The sequence below is a fragment of the Grampus griseus genome (genome assembly GCF_964374135.1).
Source record: "Grampus griseus genome assembly, chromosome: 3".
In the NCBI taxonomy this organism is placed as follows: domain Eukaryota; kingdom Metazoa; phylum Chordata; class Mammalia; order Artiodactyla; family Delphinidae; genus Grampus; species Grampus griseus.
In genome coordinates this window covers 42669795-42690271 of record NC_139019.1, presented here as the reverse complement: position 1 = coordinate 42690271, position 20477 = coordinate 42669795, and the positions used below count along the sequence as shown (strand labels likewise).

General features: G+C 36.5%; 2 protein-coding genes across 3 annotated transcripts in view; one reads left to right on the top strand and one right to left on the bottom strand.

Annotated features, from left to right (window-relative positions):
* Positions 1 to 1161: 1161 nt before the first annotated feature.
* DDX4 (DEAD-box helicase 4) overlaps positions 1162 to 20477 on the bottom strand; it is a gene marked incomplete at its 5' end in the record, with an annotated part of 67212 nt that continues 47896 nt past the window's right edge. For both annotated transcript variants that reach the window (XM_082651644.1, XM_082651645.1), the window contains 7 exons: positions 1162 to 1673; positions 2340 to 2450; positions 2912 to 3182; positions 4340 to 4439; positions 9512 to 9657; positions 16550 to 16716; positions 18099 to 18228. In XM_082651644.1, coding sequence (XP_082507770.1) covers positions 1587 to 1673; positions 2340 to 2450; positions 2912 to 3182; positions 4340 to 4439; positions 9512 to 9657; positions 16550 to 16716; positions 18099 to 18228 — 1012 coding nt within the window. In that variant the 3' untranslated portion in view covers positions 1162 to 1586. The remainder of the gene's footprint in view (positions 1674 to 2339; positions 2451 to 2911; positions 3183 to 4339; positions 4440 to 9511; positions 9658 to 16549; positions 16717 to 18098; positions 18229 to 20477) is intronic.
* Positions 13674 to 14543, top strand: LOC309820549 (inorganic pyrophosphatase-like; the record flags this gene model as incomplete). Its single annotated transcript, XM_082651372.1, is given in 3 exon segments — positions 13674 to 13724; positions 13728 to 14369; positions 14373 to 14543. Coding segments are annotated over 3 exon segments (864 nt in total).

Sequence of the window (20477 nt, the reverse complement as noted above, 5' to 3'; positions counted from 1 at the left end):
TCCCCTGACCAGGGATCAAATCCAGGCCCCTGGCAGTGAAAGCACAGAGTCCTAACCACTGGACCACAAGGGAATTCCTGTCCCATGTTTTTTAAAATTGAACCTCCCTTTTTGAGTTGTCTGTTCTTTGCGCATTGATCTAATAGAATTCCTAAATATCCACATATAAATAACTATACACTGATAATCCATTGTAGTCACAGTAATACTTTTCCTTGTCTACTGTTTAACCTTTTTACATAAGCAACTTATTCTTTTGTGATCAAATCTGTTTGTTGTTTCCATCATGATTTCTGTCCTTTGAGCTTAATGTCAACTCTCATTCCCAATTCAAAGGTTTAATATTTAACTGTATTTTTCTGTAGTTGTAATTTTTTATGTAATTCACATAGGGCTTATTTTTAATATGGCATGGGCATATAACTAGTTATAGGCATCTAACTAGTTATCCCAACAGAATCTGTTGAATATTCCATTCCTCTTTTCATATGTGATGCCTCATTTATTAACCAAATTCCTATAACAAGACATATATGTTGGGGAGATGTTGCTTTGGATATTTTAAGCGATAAAAACATACATTTGAAACTGATTATTTTTGTCCCCCTAAATATTTACATCTCACTTGTTTTATGTCCTAATGTTTTGGCTTACTCATTTAATGATTTATTAAGAATTTCTTACATTCTAGACATAGTAAGTTTAAGATATATAACGGTAAATGAAAAAAAGAGTACTTTCCCTCAATATTAAAATATCAAAAAATTATAACAGTGAACAGCAATGTTTTTTATTGATATAGTTTGAGTTCAAAGAATGACATTCATTATTACATCTGTGTATTAATGTATATTATATTCAACTTATATGACTTTTTGTTCACTTCATTGGTTTCACAAGACTCAATAAAATTTCAAAAGACAGGAGTTGAGAACTATGACCTGTAACAAGAAAAATTAAAAGTGCTGTTGGAAAACTTAGGGGGAAAAGAGTTTCATCCTTTATTTTCAAGGAATGTCTATATAGTATAACTACAAACAGTTGTATCATTGAGTACAGAGCTCACATTGCAAACATTTAACTATGTTCATCACATATCTGATGATATAAAATCAAAATTACTTTTAAAAGCTTGTCTATTTGTCATGAAAATCATGTCATTATATTTCAGTGACTCACTACTGTTTAAAGGCTCCTTTTAAGTAAAAATAGGACCCGATAATTTTTAACCAAAAGTGTATCGTTTGTCCTGTTTGTTATAGGATCAATAAACACTATACTAAGACATGGCATTTAGACATAAAATATGTCTAAAACCCCTGAAGAATACAATAAAAATAAGCAAGACATTTAGAATGCTTTAATCTTTCCAGTTAACACCATTTGTATCAGTAACTGCAACGTTGTAACTTTCAGCATTTCACATAACTAGTCAGCAAGGATGTCTTTTTAAGGGTGGGAGTAAGAACAGAAGACAGGAGAAACAAGAGTGTCAGGTTTCATACTTCTATTAAAAAAATCAAAAATCAAAACTATTTTCATCTCCGCATCAAAACTGTACCACAAACTTGAAGGTTGTTTTAGCTTTAATCCCATGACTCATCATCTACTGGATTAGGAGCTTGTGAAGAAGAAAACCGTGCTGTGTTCAAAGACCTCTTGCCCTGGTAATTCTTTAAAAAGAAAAAAAAAAAAGAAACAAACATTTAATTTTAATGTAGCTTTAAATTTACACTGCCTAGACTGAGATTCAAGCTTTCCACCATGTCTTCCCCAAATATATAAAAAATTTCATTCCAACTGACTCCAATCCATTTGAAAAACGGTACGTATAAACCTGGAAAGTCTAAATGCACAGAGGATTTCAAGAAAACTTTAAGCCAGTAGTTTTGGCAAGTGGAAAAACAAAGCTCCTCACTTCAATGAATAAGCGTAAATATTTAATGATTAGTATGCTCATTGTTTCTGTATAAAAATGATGTTGCCTATAAACTGACAACAGAAAAGATATGCAACCACATCTCTATTATTTTCTTACTTAATAATGTGGTCAGAATTCAAAAAATAAAGAATTCCTACAAAAATCTCAGAAGATCCCAAATTAGAATTTAAAATGCCAGCAGAATTGGGAAAGGAAGGTGTCTGAGCATAAATCTCAAACTCACCTTTAAGACCAAAACTATATAATATGTATATGAAACTTTTAGAGAACTATTATTCTTCCAGGTATGAAAATAATGGAATAGGTAAATTACTGAATGTTATAGTTACTTCACAATAGCACAACATTTACAAAGAATAACTAAAAGCCAAGTTCTAAATTTTTCCCTTCAACTTACCTTTCTAGTATCAACTGATACAAACATATTTCCTCTTGTACTACCACTGAAGCCAGTAACATATATACTAAAGGCAATTTCTTCCAACCATGCAGGAACATCCTGTTGAGCCTTTAAAAGAAAAAATTAACTTCATATACAACATGCATAAAGTCTCAAAGATTGGCACAGTTTACTTTTCCTTAAAATACATATATATAAAATGTCCGCTTTCAATGACAAGGTAAGAACACTATCCATTCAGTTTTAAAAATTAAAAACTGGGGCTTCCCTTGTGGCGCAGCGGTTGAGAATCTGCCTGCCAATGCAGGGGACAAGGGTTCGAGCCCTGGTCTGGGAAGATCCCGCATGCCGCGGAGCAACTAGGTCCGTGAGCCACAATTACTGAGCCTGCACGTCTGGAGCCTGTGCTCCGCAACAAGAGAGGCCATGATAGTGAGAGGCCCGTGCACCGCGATGAAGAGTGGTCCCCACTTGCCGCAACTAGAGAAAGCCCTCGCACAGAAACACAGACTCAACACAGCCATAAATAAATAAATAAATAAAATTTTAAAAAAAAATTAAAAACTTACATCTGACAGTACTTTCACTAGAGGCTGTGCTAAATGGCCATCAGATTCAGGATCAAAAAAGGAAATAGCTCTGCCAGTATTTCCACAACGACCAGTACGCCCAATTCGATGAACATATTCATCAATGGTAGAAGGGAGATCAAAATTGATAACATGCTGAACATTTTCAATATCCAGCCCTCGGGCAGCTACTGAAGTAGCAACAAGAGCTAGGCACTTTCCACAGCGGAAATCTCCAAGGGCTTGTTCTCTCTCTCTCTGTTCTCGATCACTTGAAAGAAGATATCAAGTATGTATTAGGACAGCACTTAAGAAAATTATTTAAAAGAAACATTGAAGTTCGACACAAATTTCTTTTTAATAACAGTAAAAAACAGCAACATTTAACATTAATGTCTACTTCTTACATACCAAGTATTATACTAATTCCTTTCAAGTCATAATTTAGTTTGATTCTCATAATAATACTTTGAGGTTAGGACAATTAACCCCATTTGCAGATGAGGTAAGGTGACAGCTAATACACAGAGCCAAAATACAAACTCAAATATGACAAACATCAAATCTTACCTATTAATAATCTCTTTCTAGTCTTGACAAAAAATATACTACTTGATCAGGATGCCACCTCAAAAATTGCTGCTTTTTGAGTGTGGGTGGGGGCCGGGGGCCCGAGAGGTTCCGCCGCCGCAGCGCTGGGAGCCGCAGTGGTTCCGAGCGGGGCTCAACATGGCGGAGAGAGAGGTGGAGTCCAGCCCCCGAAAGAGGACCAAGGTGGAGGTGGTGCTCTTACCTGAGAAGAAGTGGGGTCGTTGGCATGCCCTGATGTATGAGAAAGATTTTGGCAACTATGAATGTCATTTTCTAGTCTAGCCCCTTTACCAACATTTAAGAACGTGGAAGAGTGTGACAAGTTTTGTCATATCAAGGATGTACCCAAACAACCTGCAGAGGCGAAGCCAATTCCACATAGTTGAGTGCCTTTTAACGTTTGTCTTGAAACTTTTCTTATTTAATTCTTAGTGGGTTTTTTTTCAGATGGAGAATAATACAGTACTGTCGATTGAGCAGTTAAAAAAAAATTGCTGCTTTTTAAAGAGCATAATCTCTGAATTCTATATATTCACTGATTAATCAGAAAGATTAGATTCAGCTGAAGAAACACCTAGCTCTAACTATCAAAGAGCCTTTTAAATAGATGTCTTGAGAAGTTACCAATTCTCATAATAAGAAGTCTAAGACACACCTTTAACTCGCCCATCCCCGCCACTTGGTTCTTATAAAAACTTAAAATGAAGATGAAGAATAACAGTTTAGATCTTGAGATCTTAATTCTAGGATTTTATACGAGTTAAATATACTGACATTTCTTAACAAATGACAAACAGAAGTTACCTCCTTACTAGGAAATCATATGAATCTACTCACCCATGAATACTTGTTGTTGATATTTTTTCTTGACAAAGAAAAGTGGCAATAAAATCTGCTTTTTTCTTCGTTTCAACAAAGACCATAGTTCTTTCATCTCCTACAAGACAATGAAACAATGATTAACATTCAAACTACAAAATTAGGAAAAGAAAAGAAAAGGGTAGGGTGAGTAGGAAACTGTCTCATCCACCACTGTATTCCTAGCACCTAGACTGAGGCCTAATAGGTAATAGTAACTCAAATATTTCCTGAATGGATGAATGTCAAAGATGGAGAGACAAGGACTTTTTCCTACTTTAGGACTAAAAAAAAAAAAAAATCAGCTTGCCCTTTGACTTCCTAAGCCAACCAAGAAGTAGAGACTTAGGGAAAGATAAATGATATCTACCTGCCAACCCTTAACAGTTCCACAATTTTGTCTCAGGCCCTTCGTTTCCCTCTCTATAAATAAAGGCTTTTGTTCTTTACTTCCCAAGATCATAGAATCTTTTATTCTACCTTGACTACCAGAGGTATTCATAATAATGGCATCCAACCCAGGGCTGACAAACTCTACAATATTCCATGTTCCAACATTATCTCTTAATTCAAACCCCTTAATCCCCAAAGTATCTTATATATACAGAAAATTATCCCAGGGCCTTAACGCATTAAAGAATATTTACTTGTTATTTTATAAGTACTTAATTGGCTGAAATTCAAGCATGAGCCAGAGACATTTCCACACAAGGAACTTTTCTATAAAATGTTAGAGAGGAAAGATATTTATAGCCTTAAAGTAAGAAGGTATTACATTTCATAATCCCACTCCCCCATCTTCCTATGAGCTGGCTTCACTTATTCAACAAATATTTAGTGCCTAGTAGATGCCAGTAACTATTCTAGGTGTTGAAAACACAGCAATAAAACAAAGCCCCTGCACTCACTGTGGGGAGGCAAATAACAAATATTATGCATTAAGTCTAAAAAGGAAAAAAAATCAGCAGAATAAAGGGCCCAAGTGGACGGATGTACCCTCTCTAATTAGATGACATCTGAGTAGAGATATTACTAAAATAAGTGAACCATTCAGATACCCGAGGAAACAGTATTACAAGCCAGAGGGTAAGAACAAATATAAAGGATCGATCTAAGGTATGGGTGTTCTTGGTGTGCTCAAAGAAAAAAAAAAACAAACAGAAAAGAGGTCCCCATGTGGTTTTTTATGTTCTAGGCAGAGGGAACATCAAGAACAAAGGCAATGAGGCAGAACCATGTCTGCTATGTGTGGGGAATAGTAACGAGCAAAGGGTGCCTGGAATAGGGTGAGCAAGGGAGAGCAGTAGGATTTGAAGACAGAGGGGTAATGGAGGCCATATCATGAAGGGCCTTGAAAACCATTGAAAGATCTTTACTTTGAGAAGGGAAGCCACTGGGTTTGGAGAAGAGAAGTGGAAAGATCTGATCTTTGTTTTAACTGAGCAGCTGATGGGTTCTGATATACTTTTTATTTTTATTTTATTATTATTTTTTTTTTGCGGTACGCGGGCCTCTCACTGTTGTGGCCTCTTCCGTTGCGAAGCACAGGCTCCGGACGCGCAGGCTCAGCGGTCATGACTCACGGGCCCAGCCGCTCTGCGGCATGTGGGATCTTCCCAGACCGGGGCATGAACCCGCGTCCCCTGCATCGGCAGGCAGACTCTCAACCACTGTGCCACCAGGGAAGCCCGGTTCTGATATACTTTGATGCTAGATAGAAACAAGAGGATTTTGCTAACAGATCAGATGTGCACACTGGAGAAAGAACTCAAGGATGCCTCAGATTTTGTGTCTGAGCAACTGGAAGAATGGAACAAACACTAAGTGAGATAGGAGGACTGTAAGAAAGGAAGGTTTAGGGGTGATATTTAATTATCAGTAAATCACAGGTATCTATTAGACAACCAGGTAGGAAATCAATAGAGCAACTGATTCTTACAGTAATAAATGAGTTATATCCTTGAGACATAGTCATTTTATTTATCAGAGAGTAATGATTTTATGTTTTATCAAAAATTACCTTTCAATCCAACAAGATGCCCAATGCCAAAACTGATAAATTTGATAGTCAGTTACCTAATACTACTGTGCAGCTTAAAGCCTCGATTTCATCTTTTCTTGGTTCCCAGTGTGAATCCCAAATGGTAATAAAAATTTAACTCCCCTGACACTTCTCTAGTTTTTTTCCTCTACTGATTTGGTATTTTTTCTCCTTCAGACAATAAGCTATACCCCTTTGGTGGCAGCAATAATGCAAATTTAGTTTTATAAGCAGACCACCTGGTGATCTTTGTAAATGGATTAATGAATTATAGTTACGTATTTTGTTGCGTGAAAAATAATAGACAATTCATCTTGTTAGCCTTTTTTGACTATTAGTCCATTGTGAACTAAAATCAATTAAGAATCTAAAAAGAATTCTAGCTTTGGTAGTTAGATTGCCATTTTTTGTATTTCTGTGTTTACTCTTTACCTGTGGCTGAAGTGGTAGAAATGAAGCTATAAGCTCTTTATGTACCTATAATTCAGAAAGGGCTTTACCCACCACTATGTATAAGCATTATGTTAATACTCTATGGAGAGTATTAACAAATTATAAAGTCTCTTAAAGGAGCTCAATTCTGATTGGTTTACAGAGATAAATTAGAGAATTTATAGAGATAAATACTCCTAAAATTCCTGGAAAATAAAGAAATTGACTCATAATACTTTAACTATATTAAACTTAAAAAAAATTCTTCCTATAGGAGCTAAAGCAGAAATATTTTAAGATTCCAAGTTCCCATAATTAAGTGAAATCTTTGGTAAACAAGACTAACTTACTTGGTTTTAAAAATACAAATGTATTTTCTCGAATTTATCAGTGTTAAGTAGAAAACAAACATGTATCTTATTTTACTTGGGTTTTTCTTAATGTATAGAGATTTGCCAGTCAAAATAACTAACATTCTCCATAATGTTTTGTTTAAGTGTATGAAAATGTAAATCTGTGTTCAACTAAACTGACTATTCAACACTATCTACCGTTTTGTATACTGTCATCTGAAAGATAATTTCCAAGATCTTTGGCTTTAGATAACTTAAAATAGTAGACTATATTGAGTTAATTAACTCAATAATCACTGAATATAGGATAGAATTCTCAAACATTAATTACTAAACATAAGTTTATATCCTTTTGCTTGTTATTTTTCATATACTATAGAGAGGCAATATCTTTGAGTCATATTAATGAACCTACTCGGGCTTCCCTTGGTGGCACAGTGGTTGAGTCTGCCTGCCGATGCAGGGGACGCAGGTTCGTGCCCCGGTCCGGGAAGATCCCACATGCCACGGAGCGGCTAGGCCCGTGAGCCGTGGCCGCTGAGCCTGCGCGTCCAGAGCCTGTGCTCCGCAACGGGAGAGGCTGCAACAGTGAGAGGCCCGCATACCGCAAAAAAAAAAAAAAAAAAAAAAAAAAAGAACCTACTCAATTTTGCTACTTTAAGTGTAAAAGAGTATGTGTGGTGTAGAAAGATATATGTGTGGTATAGAAAGTTCATGAGCTCTGGTAGTCAGCTACAATGTTTGTGTATGACATCTCTCAACTGTCCATCCCTGCCTCTAGTTTACTCTCTGAAATAGAAGTTACTACAGTTAAAATAATTAACATAAGTGGTTGAGACTACACTTGGAGTAACAGTGACCAAGAAATATAAACCATTTGTGTGTGTGTTTTTCAAGAAAAGAGCAAAGATGATCACTGATGAGCACACCCTTCAGGGCTGTCTGTGTCTTTTACTGTCTTTTATTTTTTTTTACCTCTATTGCAACTGAGAGCAATGCAAATGATTCTTATCAATAAAAATACAAATGAAAATTTTCCCTCAAATGTAATTGATTATTGCTTTGTGGATACTGACCACTTTTGCATCTATTTGTAAATCCATCTTAGCTTTCCTGATATCCTATACATAAATGTGTTCTCTGGGGACTTCCCTGGTGGTCCAGTGGTAAAGAATCCGCCTTCCAATGCAGGGGACACAGGTTCGATCCCTGGTCGGGGAACTAAGAGCCCATATGCCGTGGGGCAACTAAGCCTGCGCACCACAACTACCGAGCCCATGCGCCTCAATGAGAGAGCCCACATGCCGCAAACTACAGAGCCCATGTGCTCTGGAGCTCGCACGCCACAACTAGAGAAGAAAAGACCCGCACGCTAAAGAGAAGCTCACGTGCCACAATGAAAGATCCTGCATGCCTCAACTAAGACCCAACACAGCCAAAAAACTAAAAATAAATAAACATAAATGTGTTTTTTCAATTCTCCTTAGAATTGGCTGTAACATCTTACTAGCTCCCTTTGTAATTAATGAGCTCAACAAAATCTTTGACACCTGTTCATTTAAAATTATGAAAAAGGCAGATGGTACACTACTATGAAATAATGAAACCTACACATTTTAAAGGCAGAAGAGGAAAGCTAGCAGATTTAAGTTAACAATTAGAAAAAGAGGTAAATTATATGAACAAAAATATGTAAAATACTAGGATATATGGCATGACATTTCCATGCAAAGTAAAAAAAAAAGGCCATATTAGAAAATTTTATTTCAAGGCACAAACTAAAGCTATCTCAATCAAAGAAATACAACTTTCTATTGAAAAAAAATTTTTTTGAGGGTAAAGAGATAGATTTCTCATCAACATTGTGAAGGAACAGAACTAGAGCTTTAAAGTCCCTTCTATCTCCAAAATTCTTTGAACTATGAATACAGGAAGCCTTAGAGAGCAGAAACTGGGAAGTAGAAATACAACAAAGATTTCACTTTTAGTGGAGTAAACAGAGCTTGATGTAGATATGTTACTCTTCCTTTCTATTTTCTAAAAACAAGAAAATATGTATTTCTGCTGGAATAGTTTTTTGTCAAACACTGTTCAAACAAAGTCTCAAATTCTTCCTATTTTTAACATTTATGGAGGAGAAAGGATTATACTGCTACATCATTTATCCAAAATATCGAATCATAAGAAAAAGAGCTTTAGAGAAAGAGGAAACAGTGAAAATTTATTTATTTAACTTATGCCAAATAATGTTTAAAGTCATTTCCAGAAGTCATTATTGTAAAAATCAAAATCATAACAAAAGATAATTATATCAATGTAAGGTACCTATGTTTCGTAGAATTTCGACAAGTTTTTCTCTTTTTGAGTACTGGCCAACTTGGAGAATGGTCTGCTGAACATCTCTACATGCTCCACCCACTTGTCCAACAGCAACAAACAAATAATTCGACTTTAAAAACTCCCCAGCCAACCTTGAAAGACAAGAGACAAGAAAGAAAGACAAGAGAGTATTCCTTAACTTATCCTCTTCCATTAATACTCATAATATTTACTGAATTCCTGCAAGTGTTACCTCAATATTAATAAGCCAGATTATAACAGCTATAATAAGAGAAGGTGGATACTTACATCATCCGAGTACTTAGATGTACATCCAAGTACATTCAAATATCAGTACTTTGTACATTCAAATACCAGTACCAAGTACATTCAAATATCAGTACATCCAATGTACATCCAAGTACATTCAAATATCAGTATTAAATGTTAAGATTTTGCAAAATACTTAACAACTACTAGTGAAAAAGTCTGTGTCAAATTACGGATAAGTAATTTCAAGTGGATGTGCTCACCATACAAAACTATATAAAACGTGTATATAACAATAAAAAAAAGTATGCTAAGTATCAGACTACAAGCAGGAATTTTTTTATTAAAAATTAAAATGTAACCCTACAACAGAAATTCTGTTTTTCATTCATTGCTTTCATGTATGTTATTTCTAGGAGTTGTTTCCTGAAAATATTAGTTGTCAAATTAGTATACTTCAAATGAAGTATTAGAAGCAAACCAGATCTTAAGTCAGTGCTTTTTGTAACATGACAAACATAGAAAATGATAATATTTGTACAGCATAATTGGGCAAAAAAATGTGATGATGTGAAGAGACTAGGGGCCAGGGCCACACCAAGTTGTGGAGGCTCACCCCAAAGGTTGGGGGTATCAGCATCTTCACACACACACACCTCACTGACAGCACACAATTAAGAAGCCCTGCTCTAGATCACCCAGGAACATGGAGTAGGGAGAAGGGGAATTGCCAATTACAGAGCAAGTTTGGAAGGAAAAAAAGGGAAGGTCATGTAGCAGTCATGTATATACTCTCCTATGTAGCAGTGCCAAAAGCAGTCCCTTTCTAGCCACCTCCTAGCATATCAAGAAAATAGTTCAAACTCAGTAAATCCATAATCTTAATAAATCACTGCTGCTTCTCTCTCTTCATCTGCTCTCTTACCATAAAAGAAAAACACTGTTGATATACTACCTCTAGAGACAAGAACCCTCTCAAACCTTGAGATCATCTGCAAGTCTTAATTGTCAATCATCCTTTACACTCATGAAAACATATTCTGAGTGCCTCGTGTCAGGCATACATGGTACAAGGCACTGGGTGTATAAAGATGAATGTGATGGTCTCTGCCTCTGAGGTGCTCATATCAGGTAGCATAAATATAATTATATTAAAAAATAATTACTATAATCTAAAATATTTATATAGGTTAATATTTACATATTTTAATTATTTAATGATTTACTATAATAATCCAGTGTTACAATAGTTAATATCTATTGAACCTAACTATATTCCAAGAAACATGAAAAGTGTTTTAAATAGTTTCTTTCACAAGATACAGGATTCTTTCACAAGACTGGCAGGAAATGGATGAAATGATGTCTGTTAAAGAGTCTTCAAGTTTGAAGCTTCATCTAAGGAAGCAGCAAGCAAGAATGTGAAAAAATGATGACTAGGGAAAGGCACTCAATGCATAAGAAGACACAAGGATAAATAATGAGGAGGAACAGAATTTGGCTTGTGTGGCTGATAGGAAATAGTCTAAATAAGCCAGAAATACATCGGTCCAGGTAAAAAAGTGGCAAATAAGGCAGAAACTGTCTTGTGTAAAAGAATTTGAAAGTTGGTTAGTCTGTGGAGATGGAAAGACATGGGAGGGTTTATCTTAAATAAATAGCTATAAAGATCAGACTTTGTTTTGGAATTTTTACCAGCATAAAAATGAAACTACAGGCAGGGAGACAGGTTAGAAAGAAAGCTACCACCAATGAGCAGAGGGAAACTGAAAAGGACCTAAAATAAGGTGGGAAATAAAGAAACTAACGAATTTGAAATATTTTAGAGATAACTGCCAAGTTGAACACTTTTGAAGGGCAGAATTAAAGGAGTATGAGGGAGGAATCAACATGATTCAAAGGACTCTGGCTGCCAAAGACCACAATGCCAATAAGGAAAACTGGAAAGGAAAGAGGGAGCTGAAGAATAGGTTCAATTTTGGACTTGATGAACATGAGTTACCGGTTAATTCATCTAAGAGGAAAAACAATCCTAAAGAGTTAAATCTAAAAGTCTGGAGCTGAGGAGAGAGATTAAGCATACAAGTAATAATTGGGTTGTTTGTTTTTGATATTAAGTTGTAGAAGATCTTTACATAATCCCTTATGGAACATATCATCTGCAATTATCTTCTCCCAACCAGTACATTGTCTTTTTGTGTTTCTTCATGGTTTCCTTCACAGTACAAGACAAACAACCCAATTTTTAAAACTGGGCAGAGGACCTGAATAGACAGTTTTCCAAAGAAGACATACAGATGGCCACCTGGCACATGAAAAGATGCTCAATATCACTAATCATCAGGGAAATGCAAATCAAAACCACAATGAGATACCACCTCACACCTGTCAGAATGGCTATTATCAAAAAGACAAGAAATAACAAGGGTTGGCAAGATGTGGAGAAAAGGGAACCCTTGTGTACTGCTGGTGGGAATGTAAATTGGTACAGCCACTATAGAAAACAGTATGGAAGTTTTTCAAAAAATTAAAAATAGAACGATCGTATGGAGCAATTCCACTCCTGGGTATATATACAAAGAAAATAAAAACACTAATTTGAAAAGATATGTGCACCCCAATGTTCACAGCAGCATCATTTACAATAGCCAAGATATGAAAACCTAGGTTTCCATCAACAGATGAATGGATAAAGAAGATGTGGGGTATACGTATATGCAATGGAATATTACTAAGCCATAAAAAAGAATGAAATTTTGCCATTTGCAACAACATGGATGGACCTGGAGATTATTATGCTTAGTGAAATAAGTCAGAGAATGACAAACACTGTATGTTTTCACTTATACGTGGAATCTAAAAATAAAAGGAACAAATATAACAAAACAGGAACAGACTCACAGATACTGAGAACAAACCAGTGGTCACCAGAAGGGAGGGGGCTGAGAGAGGAGTAAAGGAGGCGAAGAGGATTAAGAGTTACAAACTACTAAGTATAAAATAAATAAGTTACAAAAATGTAATGTACAGTACAGGGAATATACTTCATATTTTAAAATAACTTTGTATGGAATATATTCTACAAAAATACTGAATTACTACACTGAGCACTTAAAAATAATATAATATTGTAAACCAACTATACGTCAATCAAAAAAATACAGGTAATAAGTTTGGGAGAGTAAACAGGTACAAGTGCAAGCCAAGGAAATGGATGCTTCAATGGTTCAGTGAATATGTAGAATGAAAAAAGTGGACTTTAGACAGAATAATAGGCAACTTGTAACATTTAAATGCAGACAGTAAAGCAACTGAGAAGTCATCAAGAACTCAAGAATATAAACAACTCAAGGTCAGGAACTCTATCCTATTTATCATATAGCCCCAGGGCTTATAATCAAATATGGCTCATAAAAAGTCCTCAACAAATATTACTGACTGACGGTAGTATACATTAGTCATTTGGGCTGGCCAATATCTGGCCAAACACTTTCCTATTTCAGGGTAAATTAAAGAAATAGATGGGACTTCCCTGGTGGCGCAGTGGTTAAGAATCTGCCTGCCAATGCAGGGCATACAGGTTCAACCCCTGGTCCGGGAAGATCCCACATGCTGTGGAGCAACTAAGTCGGTGCGCCACAACTACAGAGCCTGTGCTCTAGAGCCTGCATGCTTCAACTACTGAGCCCGCGCACCTAGAGCCCATGCTCCACAACAAGAGAGGCCACCACAATGAGAAGCCCGCACACCACAACAAAGAGTAGCCCCACTCGCCACAACTAGAGAAAGCCCCACGTGCAGCAACGAAGACCCAACACAGCCAAAAAAAAAAAATTAAAATTAAAAAAAAAAAAATAGAGTGGCTTTGTAGCAGCAGCAGCGGCTGGTCTCCAGCATCATGAGCGGCTTCAGCAGCGAGGAGCACGCCACACCCTTCACCCTCGAGTACTGAGTCTTCCTCAAAAATGAAAAAGGACAATATATATCTCCATTTCATGATATTCCAATTTATGCAGATAAGGATGTGTTCCACATGGTGGTTGAAGTACCACGCTGGTCGAATGCAAAAATGGAGATTGCTACAAAGGATCCTTTAAACCCAATTAAACAAGATGTGAAAAAAGGAAAACTCCGTTATGTTGCAAATTTGTTCCCTTATAAAGGATATATCTGGAACTATGGTGCCATCCCTCAGACTTGGGAAGACCCAGGACACAATTGTGAACACACCAGCTGCTGTGGTGACAATGATCCAACTGATGTGTGTGAAATTGGAAGCAAGGTATGTGCAAGAGGGGAAATAATCAGGGTGAAAGTTCTGGGCATACTGGCTATGATCGATGAAGGGGAAACTGACTGGAAAGTCATTGCCATTAATGTGGATCATCCTGATGCAGCCAATTATAATGATATTAATGATGTCAAGCGGCTGAAACCTGGCTACCTGGAAGCTACTGTGGACTGGTTTAGAAGGTACAAGGTTCCTGATGGAAAACCTGAGAACCAGTTTGCTTTCAACGCAGAATTTAAAGATAAGGACTTTGCAATTGATATTATTAAAAGCACTCATGACTACTGGAGAGCATTAGTGACTTAGAAAACTGATGGAAAAGGAATCAGTTGCATGAATACCACAGTGTTTGAGAGCCCCTTCCAGTGTGATACTGATGCTGCCAAAGCCATTGTGGATGCTTTACCACCACCATGTGAATCTGCCTGCACAATACCAACAGATGGGGATAAGTGGTTCCATCACCAGAAAAACTAAGGAAATTTCTCTGGAATACAAGTTGATATTGCTGCATCCTATTCGTCTGAAAGCGTTAGATGCAAAAGTAGTAACTTTTCCAAGCTTTAAATTTATAGAACTAATCAATCAAATTCTGCTGTGACCAATGCAATATATCCATACTGTTATCCATCTAAAAGCATCTTTCATATCAACTAAGATAACTTTTAGTTCCTGCTTAAATATCAAGACAGTTGTAGTTTGGAAGTCATCTGTGAATAAATGTCCAAGATAAGTACGTACTGGATGTATATGTTTGCCACGTGTTAGGAAATAAATAAATAAAAATAAATTTTAAAAAATTTTATTTATTTATTGTTGGCTGTGTTGGGTCTTCATTGCTGCGTGCGGGCTTTCCCTAGTTGCGGCGAGCGGGGGCTACTCTTTGTTGCGGTGCGCAGGCTTCTCATTGCAGTTGCTTCTCTTGTTGCGGAGCACAGGCTCTAGGTGCTCGGGCTTCAGTAGTTGTGGCACGTGGGCTCAGTAGTTGTGGCTCGCGGGCTCTAGAGCACAGGCTCAGTAGTTGTGACGCACGGGCTTAGTTGTCCCGCAACATGTGGGACCTTCTCGGACCAGGGCTCGAACCCGTGTCCCCTGCATTGGCAGGTGGATTCTTAACCACTGTGCCACCAGGGAAGTCCCGGAAATAAAATTATTTTGTTGAAAAAAAAAATAGATAGGCAGCAGGAATATTACCTGCTAATTAGGTAGGTATTTACCCACCTAGTATTAATTACCTATGATGATGATGGGAATGTAGATACCCCATTTCAAATTTAAGACACCATTTAAATGTAAGAAACTATTCTTTTATGTACCACTAAGAAAGAAAAAAATCCTGGCAACTGGCCAAATGCTTTATTACGATTTAGACTTTTTCCTCAGTAAAGAGCTCTTTTTAACTTTATACAAAGGCTTTTAAAATCATCTAATAAGTAATACAAATTGATAGTGTTTGACCCCACGTAACATTCTATCAGACCAGGGGATCCACTTTCAGCAAAGGTGGTATTGCAGCAGGTGCACAACCATGGGGTCCATATCATATCACAACACCCAGAAGTTGCCAGCCTGACAAACTGGAACTGTCCACTGAAAGAACAGCTAAAGGGACAGCTTGGAAGTGATTCTTTATGAGGATGGAATATCTTTCAGTAGGAATCAAAGATCTTCATGTGGTACATGGGTCTGTGAACCAAGAGATACAAGCAAGGGTGGTCCACATACCATCCATCACTTCCAGTGACCCACATGGGAAATCTGTGCTTCCTACCCCCACTACAAGTATAGGTTCTGCAGTTTTGGAGGTCTTGGTTCCCAAAGAGAGAATGGTTCCACCAGAGAAAACAGGAAGAGTCTTACTGAACTGTAAGCTAGAGCTGCTGCATGGGCATTTCAGGTTCCCTGTGGCCAAGGGATCAGCAGGCAGGAGGTAGAGTCACCACTCTAGCAGGAATGTGTCATCCTAATCTCAGAACTCACAGACCACAGAGTACGTGGTATGATACTCAAATATCTGCGGAAATTGGTATATAAATTTTCCAACACAAGCACAATTCCCCCAAGCTCTATTATTTGGTTTGAGGAGAAGGCACAACAATAAAAATAATTTCATTTAGTAAGCACTTATTAAATCCTAGCTAGGTGTTGCACTCATGTGCTCGCTCGCTCGCTCGCTCTCCCTCTCCCTCCCTCTCTCCCTCCCTCCCTCCCTCTCTCTCTCTCTCTCTCTCTCACACACACACACACACACACACACACACAGACTTTAATAAAATGTGATGCTAATGTAAAGCCAGGAATTAAGGTAAGAAACAATGAAAAATAGGGTAAACTTCCTGGAAATACTTCTAAACTACCTACGTTACAATCTTAAATTTAGGATTAAATGAAGTAAATCTCTCAAAAATAAGATATTCACAGTATTTCTCCTGCTATAAAAGCATCAAGTACATAGCAACTACTTTTAAGAAGAAAAAATTTACCTTTGAATTTCTTCTGGAAAAGTTGCGCTAAACATAAGGGTCTGACGCTGTTCCTTTGATGGCATTCCTGGGCAGGAAATTAACTTCTTCATTTCTGGTCCAAAACCCATATCCAGCATGCGATCAGCTTCATCCAAAACTATATATTTGACTTGTCTGAGACCAATCTTTAAGGATATTTTCAAGGGTGAGGGCAGAGAATGCATACTAGTTAATGTATTAAACTAAAATATTCTCTACAACTCCAACTATTAATATATTCTTAAGGATGAAGATTAGAAATAAATGCATACAACAAAGAGAACTGTTATGTTTAGGTAATACTACCAGTGTTTATTTCAGTTCTCAATTTTGCCTTATGTTATAAAACATTTTATAAGAAAGAAACCAAAACATCTAGATCAGTACTACACAATACACCTTTCTGTAATTACTTAAAAATTCTGTATCTTCACTGTTAGCCAGTAGCCACATGCAGCTATAAGCACTTGAAATGTAGCTAGTGTGCCTGAAGAAATGAATTTTTAATTTTATATCACTTTGACATTTAAATAGCCACATGTAGCTAGTGACTACTGTATTGGACAGCACAGATCTAGACTATATTATCTGATAAAGTCAGACTCTTTAATGTAAAAAATAAAATTGCTTAACAGCATGACATATTCAAATGTCTTGTAACTGCTAAACTTATTTCTAACTCCTTTAAACCCTTAATAAATCCCCCATTCTCTAATCACTCAGGAACAACTGGGAAACTTTTCTAACCTATCATGGATACTTAGTGCTAAAAACAGACACACATTTGCAAAAAGAAAACAAGTTATTTTGGTACCCCAGGGAAGATGTTTAATCAAGGTGGATTTCTCTGGATACTCTTAATAAGTATCCTAAGAAAAGTCCCTTTATGCAGAAACAGCATGTTTTGAACAATCCCTTTAGAGAAGGGCCTTAAAAAAGCAAATCAGAGTCATGAAAGTGAACTGAAAATATTGATACAGAGATGTAATACTGTGGTATGTGAATACCAAAAAGAAATACATAGCCCTAAAATCTCTTTCTGAAGACAGAAAATTAATAGTCCTGGATAATAATCACTCCCACACCTAAAACAGAAGACAAAATTACTGATGCCACAAAGGCTTTCTTTCAGGAAAAAAAATTTATTTCATCAAGACATATATGAAACTAGATAAAACCACTTATTACATTTCTCTCCCGGTGTAGTGGGGTATAGGATATAGATTCTGGAATCAGATCCAGATTCTAACCCTAGCTCTATCACTTACTAGAGCTAACTGAGAGGTTTAAAATAAATTACATAATCTCACTAAGCTTGTTTTCCCAAGTATAAAATGGAAAATACTATTTACCTCCTATTTTCATTATTTTAAGATTTATATGAGAATGCATTCAAAGCATCTGATGGGGGCCTAATATATAAATGGTGCTGTAATAAATATATGTATCTTTATACCAATCTCTCTCTTCCCCAAACAAAAAAAATTATTAATCAATACCACAACTTTGTTATCCCTCTAGAGCCTACCTTTTCTTTACGTATGATATCCATCAGTCTCCCAGGAGTAGCACATAATATATTACAGCCTTGTACTATTTGTCGAATGGAATGCCCCAACTGGGTTCCCCCATATATAGCAACAGCTCTTACACAAGTCCTATTAACAATAAAAGTAAATGCCACTTTCTAGTTACTTGAAAATTAGCCATTTGTTTCTAACAAGATGTAAAATGAAATCCATAAAGGAAAAGCTAATACATTCAACATAATTTTAAAAAAATTAAATTCTTCCCAGAAAGAAGCTGAAAAGCTGTGAGAAAAAAATATTTGCAACCTGTCTGATAAAGGGCTCTTCAAAAACAATGATAAACATGACCAACACTCACGCAATAAGCCAAAAACATGAACAAATGGTTCACAGAAAATACAAAGGTTTTTTAACACGTTAAGTTCAACATTACTTTTAAAAGCAAAATAAATGAAGACTAACAACATTTTCCCTCAAGTGTGATAATACCATGTTATCCAGGGCATAGGGAAACTGGCATTCAGGAGGATAAACTGATACAACACCTTTCACAATTTTAATCTCTATTAAAATTTTAAAACATATCTTTTTCCCAATAAATTCACATCTAGGAATTTTCCCTTCAGATGTGTCCCCACACATGGGTAAAGATGACTGTAAAATAATATTCACTACTAACATTATTTTTAGTATCAAAAGATTGAAACCTATCTAATTGTCTAACAATAAAAGACTTAAAATTATAGCCCACCCATACAAAGAAATACTGTGCATTCATAAAAAGGACTACAGTTCTAGAGTAAACAATAGCTCCAACATACACAACTTTTAAAAAACAGGGTGACAACAAGCTTAGTATGCCACCATTTGTTGAGAGAATTAAAGTGCATACATGTGCACCAGCTATTTCACATAAACTGTTAATAGTGTGTAAACTCTGAAGAGGAGAATTAAAGATAAACATTGATACTTTTCAGTTTTTTGCCACAAAAATGTTCCAACAAATATCCATGTACTAATATTCATTTTGTGCATAATTATCTGAATTTATCATACATATGCTTTCGTTTTTTAAAAAAGAAAACTGTTATCTTTTACGTGATTTAAAAGCCTGAAGTTGGGACGTCCCTGGTAGCGCAGTGGTTAAGAACCTGCCTACCAATGCAGAGGACATGGGTTTGAGCCCTGGTCCAGGAAGATCCCACAGGCCACAGAGCAACTAAGCCCATGCGGCACAACTACTGAGCCTGCGCTCCAGAGCCCACGCACCACAACTACTGGAGCCTGCGCACCTGGAGCCCGTGCTCCGCAAAAAGAGAAGCCACCACGATAAGAAGCCCACACACCACAACAAAGAGTAGCCCCCGCTCGCCACAACTACAGAAAGCCCGCGCACAGCAACGAAGACCCAACACAGCCAAAAATAAAATAAATAAGTAAAAATTTTAAAAAATTTACTGGAAAAGCTTTAAAAAAAAAGTAAAATTAAAAGACTGAAGAGCAACATACTACATGGGGATAAGCAAGAAATAAACACTGATATAAGCAATGTACACCTACTTTTTCCAAAAGATCTGTCAAACTTGACATTAAAGGGATTTTAATAATTTTAATTTTTTCTACTCTCATTTTAAATAAACTGATTTATACAAAATAAAAGGTTAAGCTTCTATACAGAGAAAACTCTAAAAAATGGTAAAGAAAAACACTAATATCCCAATAGATAAACTGGTAGATAATACATAATTCACAAAAGAAAATGTATAAAGCGTTCAACCTCTCAATAACCAAATAAATGAAAAAAAAATGAAGATACCTGTGGTGGTTTTAAAATATGTACATAAATTCTTCAATACTCCTTCCTTTAAATATAGATCCTAACTCCGCTCCCCTATAGGTGTGTACAAGGCTGGCTTCATAGGTGTACAACCTGTGCAGTCATACAGGGTCCCAAGCTTAGAAGAGCCCTGTGCTTGGTTTAATGTTCTATATTTGCTGCTTAAAATTCATAATTTTTTAACAAAGGACCCTGCATTTTCATTTTGCACTAGTTCTAGCAAAATATATAGCCAGTCCTGAGTATGGGATAGACTTACTGACTTGCTTAGTAACTAACAGAATATGGCCAAAGTGACTGCAACTGTTTTATAAAAGTCATAGCAACCTCCTCCTTGCTCTTTCTCATTGACCACTCAATCTAAGGGAAGCCAGTTGTCATTTCCTAAGGACAATCAAGCATCCTTACACAGAGATCCAGTCAAACCTTCAGATGACTGCAATCCTAGCTGACATCTTGTCTGCAACCTCATAAGTGATCCCAAGTCAGAAACACCCAGCTAAACTGTTCCGCAATTCCTAACCCTCAGAAACTGTACGAT